The sequence below is a fragment of the Podarcis muralis genome, chromosome 7 (genome assembly GCF_964188315.1).
Source record: "Podarcis muralis chromosome 7, rPodMur119.hap1.1, whole genome shotgun sequence".
Taxonomy (NCBI): Eukaryota; Metazoa; Chordata; class Lepidosauria; order Squamata; family Lacertidae; genus Podarcis; species Podarcis muralis.
In genome coordinates, this window is record NC_135661.1 from 30392757 (window position 1) to 30402054 (window position 9298).

At 44.5% G+C, this 9298-nt stretch overlaps 1 protein-coding gene across 5 annotated transcripts; it reads right to left on the reverse strand.

The window, feature by feature from the left end:
- Positions 1–2180: 2180 nt before the first annotated feature.
- On the reverse strand, positions 2181–9260 carry FAAP24 (FA core complex associated protein 24). Of its 5 annotated transcripts, none has more exons than XR_013393605.1 (6): positions 8452–9260; positions 6965–7100; positions 6517–6656; positions 5659–5811; positions 4071–4388; positions 2181–3400 (listed from the first exon to the last, which is right to left on the reverse strand). XR_013393605.1 is itself a non-coding variant. In XM_028740358.2 (5 exons), the coding sequence occupies exons 2-5, from the start codon at positions 7083–7085 to the stop codon at positions 4140–4142; spliced, it is 663 nt and encodes a 220-aa protein (XP_028596191.2). In that variant the 5' UTR covers positions 7086–7100; positions 9106–9260; the 3' UTR covers positions 2181–4139. The 5 variants fall into 5 exon arrangements, 1 of the variants encoding a protein (XP_028596191.2); XR_013393604.1 differs by having other exon boundaries at positions 9106–9259; XR_013393607.1 differs by lacking the exon at positions 8452–9260 and adding an exon at positions 8231–8354.
- Positions 9261–9298: the final 38 nt, after the last annotated feature.

The following is a 9298-nucleotide window of genomic DNA, read 5'->3' on the forward strand; positions in this document are numbered from 1 at the left end:
GCAGCATTAAAGATGTTGCTGGCCCACAACTCAGCTCCTCTCTTAACTACTGGTCACAGTGGAAGGCCCAATCCGTGTCCTAATAGGACTTGAAAGGAGTCGCAGACTGAAGCCATGGGCTGAGCTGCTGCCGGTCAGTTGCTTAAATGGAGGCAGCAAAGAGAACCCCTTGCAACAGATAGTGCTTTGCAGCTCAGATTAAACTAAACAAAGGCACAACAGCCTAATGATTAATTACAAAGCTAGATGTATGTGTGGGTTGTTGTGTTTTGTTTTGTTTTTTAAAAAAATAAACATCCTAGAAGGCAGGCATTCAGAAATACTTTTTTAAAAATCTCCAGGGTTTACAAAATAGAGACTTGCATTCCAAATGTTATTCTGCCAACATCGAAAGCACTCAAAGTCCTGTGGCACCTAGAAAACTGACGTATTTGTCATCGAGTATTTGTAGGGTAAGGCCTAGTTCATCCATGATTCAACATGTAACACATACTGTATCAATCAAGTTTGTTCGCAAAGTATCTGATCATTCATCTATGACCTAAATCCCTAAGGCTTTAGTCATAGACAAAACTTTTTTCTCTTTAATGACCATAGCTGAACTTCCTGGAGAAGTCTGTGCGCCTGAGGGCACCTTTTGTTATCTTTCAGTGCAAGACAAGACTGCCTAAATGCTTTTGCCCTTCTGATGACTCATGAAAAGACCTGATGGCAAGAAACTTGAATGTCCTTCCTGCTTCTGCATGCCTCAGCACTCTGGATTGCAAAAGGTTGCTTTTGAACGCCCAGAGAACTTCCTAGCACTGATGTTTGAATGATAACCCCAAGAGCCCACCTGTCGTGCTCTGCTACACCTAACAGAAGGCTTGGTTTAGAAGGTGGTGTTGTTGTTTAGTCGTTTAGTCGTGTCCAACTCTTCGTGACCCCAATAGACCAGAGCACGCCAGGCACTCCTGTCTTCCACTGCCTCCCGCAGTTTGGTCAAACTCATGCTGGTAGCTTCGAGAACACTGTCCAACCATCTCGTGCTCTGTCATCCCCTTCTCCTTGTGCCCTCCATCTTTCCCAACATCAGGGTCTTTTCCAGGGAGTCTTCTCTTCTCATGAGGTGGCCAAAGCTTCAGGTTCTGTCCTTCCAGTGAGCACTCAGGGCTGATTTCCTTAAGAATCGATAGGTTTGATCTTCTTGCAGTCCATGGGACTCTCAAGAGTCTCCTCCAGCACCATAATTCAAAAGCATCAATTCAGCGGAGTTGGAGCAGCTGCTTCACCATGGAAAGCAGGCGTAGGGAATGTCAGGCCTCTCTGGCTCTCAGCATTCTGCCCCCACATCCACACCTCTCCCCAACCCTGCTCCTCATCTACCTGGATTGCTTTTACCTGGCTAGAACATGGACTTCAACTGCAATAACGCCGCTTGCCTGCCTGTATAGAGGATGGCAGGAGAGGTCTGTGTACACAGAACCCTCTGACTTCTATGGTTCCATGAAGTGTAGCCTAATGTACAAAGGCAAGTCATAGGCATACTTACCCCTGGGAATGGCGACTGGTGCTATTGTCCTTGTAAGAAAAGCCACCAAGATTCAATAAAGGTCTCCGCTTTGAAGCTTCCTCAACCGAGTTTATTCTGTTGCATCCGTTTCTCTAAAAGATCATACTTTTAAACATCAAACATGAAATGCAGGCTGTATTTCCAATAGTTGCAGCTGCTCTGAGAGAATAGGTAACAGAGCAAATTTGAGGGGAGGGTGGAATGATGTGAGAGACAATGCCAGAAATCTCTTGGAAAATTCTGGTCTGAATGGCTTGACATCTGGAAATAGGCACCATGTGTGCTAGAAGGTCCCAAACAAACAGCAATCCCACTAAAACGCTCTGGATTTGGAAGAGTCCCCATGTGCCCCAGTTTAAGAGTCAAGGGCCACCTCAGGGCCACTTTCCGCAGATTCCCAGAACCTGGCTAAGATGGACCTCTATGGCTCTTTGTCCCACATGCCCTTCGAGGACCCTTCAAGGATTGTTTTCCCCAAGTCCACTTCCCACATTTCTTTCAATACAGCAGTAGAATCACAGATCAAGGACCACAAAAATCCCTATAGTTCATAGAAATTATTCCCTTCAGATTAAATCAATGAAATTTAGAACTGTTCACCTGTGGTTCTTGTGCCTAGAACTTGCAAAACATTTAGTGATTATTTTATTTTTCATTTATAAAAGCCATACACCATATTTTACAGAATTACATAAGGGTCTTCGTCCAAATCTCAACTTGGGGGGCATTCAGAGGGGAGGGGAGAGTGTAATAGGAGGGGAGACCATGAACAAGTATAGTCACATGTATTGAGGTGAAACTAAAGGTGTTAGTACAATAGCAAAAAAAAAGTAAGCAATTTTAGTGAAATTTTCAAATTAACCAAAAGACCCTGAAAAGTGATGAAAAGCAATACTGAATCAGTTAACTTGTCAGAGGAGACAGAATGTGTCGGCAGCCTACAGACTAAGAGTTTCTCCAATTTGTGTGCCTGTGATGAAGACATGGGAGCCCCCAACCCCAAAGTATCCACTCCAGAGGGTTAGGGGACCTTCTGAAGCAGATCTGGAGGCCACACAGGAAGAATAACTGAAAACTTCATCCCTCCCCCATTTAGCTACCAGATGCCTTCCACCAACAAAGGACCACTAATTGGAAAACACAATTAATTAGCAAAACAACTTTTTTTTTTGCTTGTCTAGAATTGAGTGCTTGTAATGGCAAATACTGTGCAAGGGACAGGAACCAAATTAGTGGATTCATCCATAGCCAAAATGCAGGAACATCCACAGGGGATGTCTTTAAAATGGGACTGCAGGCAGTAAAAAAGTCAAGAGAGATGCATCACTTTCCATTTGTCCTCCCAGGTGTCCACCTCTCTGAAGAGAACCGAACAGCAGGCTGGGAGCCTTGCCCAGAAGGGCCTGGTTATAACCTTTGAGTTTCACGAAAGCATGACTCCACCGAAAGGCATACAGAACGCCACTGGCAGGTGAGGAAGTCTGAGTCAGGCACCCTTTTTAACTCTGACACTCCTACGTGTTTCAGGTTGGCAGCATCCCAGGTGCCTGGCAGAAAAGTGATCTTCAGGTTGCACCAAGACAGCCGGTTTCCAAGCATGTCACCTGAAACAAGATGATTTACGCAAAAGCAACCTGGCAGCTGGTCAGGTCAGGTGCGGATGAAAGCTGACGCAACAGCAATAAATAAGGCTTCACAGATTTGCAATCAACTCGGGGGCGGGAAGGGTTGGTTTCATAGCACCACTTGCGAGAATATATTTCCCCAGGCAATTTTGACAGCAGAAGCCTTGATCTGATGAGTCGTCTGAGGCAACCACAGCAATGGTTCTTCTTAAGTTGCTTGTGCCTGTTGGAGAAAATGGCAGCTCAACTGCTGGCTTCATGTTTGCAAAAGTTAGGCCAGGCACCACTTCACCCTCCAGAGGCTTGGACCCCCAGTGGTTTTTCCCTACAATAATAATAAATAGACAAAACCGAAGCTTCTTGCAAAAAGGGGGTGTGAAAGGCAGCCAAAAACAATTGAGAACTCACTGCTTAAGCATTTGTGAGCAGAGTGCTTCTCCGTCTAACCCTAACCCCAACGTTCAGGGCATTTCATCCTACACTAGAAGGGTTTGACTTGTCCAAGGAAAAGTAGCTAAGATCCAAATAGCTGCTCCAGGTGGGCACTCAGTGGAATTTTTGTAATCTCATTTGCTCTTTTGACCTGCAAACTGCTTTTGCAACCCCCCCCCCCACAATTTCAGGGGACGCTCGTTATGGGAAATAGAAGCTGATGTTTGAAAAATGATATAAAGCCTTCTTAGGCACATGGGACCAGCTGCAGTTCTTAGGATCCTGGCCGTGCTACTTATGTGTCACAGATACAAGGCTTACATCAGGTAACTTCAGACAAAAGTCGACAACCATCTGCCATGGCGGTAACAAGCAAGGCCACTACCCAAATCCAAAATGTGTTTGTGACGCTGTTCAAGCATGCAGGCTACATGGAGGTTTTTACTATGTTTATAACCCACCTTTGTCCTTTGAGCAAGGAGCTTGAGATGGTGTACATGGTTCACTTCCACCTTCCCAACCAGGTGAGATTACTTTGCCTGTGCAAAAAACGCATGGATTTGTTGGGCTAGGGCGTGTCCAACTACTTGCTCAAGCTCCTGGACGGATGCGTTGCAAAGCTGGTGGAGGTTTTGAAACCGTTCCAGGAGAAGCAAAGCTTTTGTTTTCCCAACTCCCGGAATCTGCTGAACCGTTTGGAATACAGAAGCCTCTAAGAGCTGGGGACATTTCTTAGCCAAAAAGGGGTTGCTGGCTTGATCTTTAGTTTGCTCCTGCACCTGGAACAGACAACAAGGAGAGTCTGAGCACCCTCTAGTGGCTTTTAGTGTTAATCATTTCATTCTGTTACATGTTTCCCCCCTCTCCCTAGGAGCAGTGTTGATCCTGCCTTCTAGAAAAGGAGTTAACCCTTTTTCTGTATGCTCTGCTCCTCTGCTGACTGAGAAAATGAGTAAAATTAAAAAGCAAAGATCACCAGCATTGTAAACACACTGCAGAGCCTAAATAGAAACAGGTGGCATAAAATCATAGAATTGGAAGGGACTCCAAGGGTCATCGATTCCAACTCCTTGCAGTGAAGGAATCTTAACTAGATCATACATAACAAATGACCATTGAATTTCTGCATAAGAACCTGTTCCACAACCTCTCGTGTGAGTCTGTTCCACTGTTGAATAGCTCTTAATGTTGGAAAGTTATTCCTGATGTTTAATCAGAACCTCCTTTATTGTAACTTAAATTCATTGGTTCGGGTCCTAACCTCTAGAGCTGGAGAAAACAAGCTTGCTCCATCCTCCATGTGAAAGCCCTTTAAGTATTTGTAGATCTTTACCGGGCTAAACATATCCAATTCCCTCAACTGTTCCTCATAAGACTTGGTTTCCAGACCCTTTATCATTTTAGTTGCCTTCCTCTACACACATTCCAGCTTGTCAATATCCTTCTCCAGTTGTGGTGCCCAGAACTGGACACAGTACTCCAGGTGTGGCCTGACCAAGGCAGAATAGAGTGGTACTATTACTTCCCTTGATCGGAACACTATACCTCTCCTGATGCAGCCTTTTTTTGCTGCTGCATCACATTGTTGACTCATGTTAAGCTTGTGGTCTACTAAGACCTCAAGATCCTTTTCACATGTACTACTGGCAAGTCATGGTTTCCCTGCCTTATGTTTGTACAGCTGGTTCTTCTTGTCTAAGTGCAGAAACTTACATTTGTCCCTATTGAAATTCATTACCAGCTTCTCTCCAAGGACTTTGTCAAAAGTCTGATTGAAATTAAGATACACTATGTCCACAGCATTCCCCCAATTCACCAAACTCTATCGAAATAAGAAATGAGATTCATCTGGCATGACTTGTTTTTGAGGAACCCATGTTGGTCTTAGTAATCACAGCATCCTTTTCTAAGTTCTCACAGTCCAATTGTTTAATTATCTGTTCCCTCTTCATTTCATTCCCCATTTGCTACCCATGTCCAATGTAATATGCCTGACATGTGCACAATTCCACTCATTTGGCAGTATAAACAGCTCCTGAAGGGACTTACCAGCTGGATAATAAGCTGTGCTGCTTCTTCTTGGCTTGCCACTGGAAGTAACGTCATCCCAAGTTCCAGGACAACAAATTTTTGCACTGCTGGAAAATACTGACCGCTTATCTGGGTTTTTTCAACTATAACAATTCCTTGGAGATTGCAAGCCTTAAACAGTAAAAAAGAATTGGATGGAACAAAGCTATTAGTGGTATCAAAAGTGACATGGAAATGTGCTTTGATCTGTATGTTCAGTTTCCAATCAAGCCTCTGCTTCTGTTCATGTTCATCTTTGCTCAGTAGGGATGAGGGGGACCTGGCTGCTGACAAGCTTTTATTTATCAGCCTAAAGGTTGAACTTATTTAAAAGACGATGGCTGCCACTTCTGTTCTAGTTCTGCTCCTGCACCTTTAACAGCAGCCTGATACACCCAACATCGTCAATGAACACTGTGTCACACTCAGTATCTTGTTTCTAACAGTGGCTAACCAGTTATCTCGGGTTATGAAGAAATCAAACAGATAAAGCATTTCCTGGTATGGAGATAATATGAAAAGCTTCACCTACTAATAATATGTGAATCATCCAGTTTTAAAAAGGTGAGAATAAAATTAAAACAGAAAATGAAGATAGCAAATCCAGGGGGCAGGAAGAACTGCAAGTTTTCTGAAACAAGACAGATAAAGATAAAACTACATGAAAGGGTTGTTTTCTAGCTATATTTAGCATCAGATATAGTACCATCAGTGTGCGCTGAGTAGAAGAGAGGTCTCTATCCTTGAACTGTGTTAAAATTGCCCTGACATTCTTGCTGATGGAAGTTCTATAAATGGGGAGTCAGGCGAACACCAGCTATTTCAGGCAACACTTACGTTTCTAAAGCGAACAAGTCTCCTTTTGAAGCCATTTCCTGCAACCAGGTCTGCTTCAGAAATATAAAGGACACAGGATCTGTTTGAAAGATGGAAGTCTACGACTCCCAGGCCATCTTCTAGAATTAGTTTAACTTTCCCTTGAAATAAGAGACACAAGAAGATTTTAGTAACAAGATAACTATAACAGAGCATCAAATATGAATTCGGGTGAAACCTTGTCTACCTATCCAATATTAATATTTATTTATAAAAAGTTCCATTAATTTCAATAAAACTTACTCCCACTTATATTTAGGGCTACAGCCTCTCATGGTAAGTGCACTTTACAAAAGATCAAAACTGACTTTAAAAATCTGTCTTAAAGTATTCTAGTCTAACTCCCTATCCAGATCTTGTATTTTAATTACATTTTCACAAATGTTCTGTTTTCTATTGACACGGTTACCTTGTATCCCCTGAGCAACCAGAGAGCCTTTCCATTTTTCATGGCCAATCACATGCCCATAAGGGACACTAACGGCTCCTAGTCGGACAGGAGTGCCTTCATTTGCCATCACTGACCTCATTCGTTTTGTAAACACCTGTCATAAAACACACAGGAAAAATAAGGCAACAAGGTATTATTCATGAGATGCAGAAGCATTGCATATGGGCACTGGGCTGTTGGGTTAATAAACAAATCATCTGTCAGAGGTTTTTATTTCTTTCTGGTATATACTCCATCTGTAAAGCCCTGCATAGCACAATTTTGGACACAAAAAATAGGAATGTGTAAACCAGGGGTCACCAACCCAAGTGCCTACAATGGCATTTATTGGCACCACCAAGCAGAGGTTCCAGATGTTTTCTTTTTTAAAAATCTAGCCCCCCTCCCCACAGAAAGTTACAAAGCAAAACATGCAGGTACCCTTCTAATTGATTTTTGTGAGAGTAGGAAACCTAACTGTTCCTGCCTGCTTATGAGAGAAGTCTGAGCTGCAATTGGTAGGTGTTATTTCTCAAGAGCTGCTGTATTTCACCTCCCTTCAACACACTTTCTTATTTTCTAGCCAGAAATTCGTCAGGTCGAGCAGTTTTTAAAATATGGAAATGCAGTACAGCTATATGAAAAGCTTCACCATGATTGCACTTTCTCCAATTTTGTATGATGCCATGCCTCCCCCCTACATAGTGGCTGTGTTGTTAGGCCACATACCTCATGGCAGCTGTCCTGTGACTATTCTCCTCTCCCACACCCTCTGTACCATGCTGCCATCTTTCAAAATGTGCACCCGGGTTGTCCAGTAAAGTTTGGCAGCAGTGCCGAATTTATGTATAAGCTAATCAATGGGGGTCCCCAAAAAATCTAAAGGGAAAAAAATGTACATTTCCAAAATATAATATATAAAACAAATAAAATAAAACCTACATACAGCAACAGTGTTTTGTGTTGTGTAGGCTCCTATGATGTAAATAATGGGCCCAGCTGCTAGCTTTTTGTTATGTGCAAATGGCTTTAGATACCTATTAGGTCCATAAATTACCCTATAGTATATATTCAACAGGGACGCAGGTGGTGCTGTGGATTAAACCACAGAGCCTAGGGCTTGCTGATCAGAAGGTCGGCGGTTTGAATCCCTTTGACGGGGTGAGCTCCCGTTGCTCGGTCCCTGCTCCTGCCAACCTAGCAGTTCAAAAAAGCACATCTAAGTGCAAGTAGATAAATAGGTACCGCTTCGGTGGGAAGGTAAACAGCGTTTCCGTGCGCTGCTGTGGTTCACCAGAAGCGGCTCAGTCATGCTGGCCACATGACCTGGAAGCTGTACGCCGGCTCCCTCGGCCAATAAAGCGAGATGAGCGCCGCAACCCCAGAGTCGCCCACAACTGGACCTAATGGTCAAGGGTCCCTTTACCTTTACCTATATATTCAACACAAAAAACCAGCGACATTACCTTCAGTAGCTTAGGGCCTCATCAAACCTAAATCCAACCCTGGTTGGGAGACCCTTGCTTTAAGGCAGGAGAGAGATCACGCCACACGCAGGCCTGAAAATACAGGCGCCCACCCAGCAACAGCCACGCGTTAGGAAGAAGGCAGGAAACTGCAGCACCCGGCCCTGTAGCCTGGCTTCCTTACGGTTTCAGTGGCCAACCAGATGCCTATGCGAAGCCAGGGAGCAGGGGAGCCTCAGCTGCCGCCCTCTCCCTGCGTGTGCTTGTCCGGCTTCTGCCTCCTTTCCTGGTCCAGTTTGCCCTTCCTTCCCCCTCACTGGCACCTAGTGCTCCTTAGAGGTTGCTTTCTGCAACGGCCAGTACAGTGGTACCTCGGGTTAAGAACTTAATTCGTTCCGGAGGTCCATTCTTAACCTGAAACTGTTCTTAATCTGAAGCACCATTTTAGCTAATGGGGCCTCCTGCTGCCGCCGCGCCGCCGGAGCACTATTTCTGTTCTCATCCTGAAGCAAAGTTCTTAACCCGAGGTACTATTTTTGGGTTAGCGGAGTCTGTAACCTGAAGCATATGTAACCTGAGGTACCACTGTATCCTGCAATAAAAGAGGGTGGGTGGAGGTTAAAGAACCCCCCTCCCCTTCCCGACAAAACCCACCCAATCCTCGCCAGCTCCGCTTCCAGAGAGAGAGAGACAGAGAGAAAGAGAGACAGACGCGCCCCAACTTTGAGCAGCGCGCGCGCTCTGCGCATGACGAACACCGGGCCAACCAGCCAATCGCAACTCAAAGCTCCCCCCTCCCCGTCAAAACACAAAACGAAAAGATGCGCGCGAGCGACGAGAGAAGGAG

Coding starts and splice junctions, on each gene's coding strand:
- FAAP24 (XM_028740358.2), bottom strand. CDS start 7,085: ATGAGGTCAGTGATGGCAAATGAAGGCACTCCTGTCCGACTAGGAGCC. Junction 6,657..6,964: donor GGTTGCTCAGGGGATACAAG/GTAACCGTGTCA, acceptor TCTTATTTCAAG/GGAAAGTTAAACTAATTCTA. Junction 5,812..6,516: donor GACTTGTTCGCTTTAGAAAC/GTAAGTGTTGCC, acceptor TTACTGTTTAAG/GCTTGCAATCTCCAAGGAAT.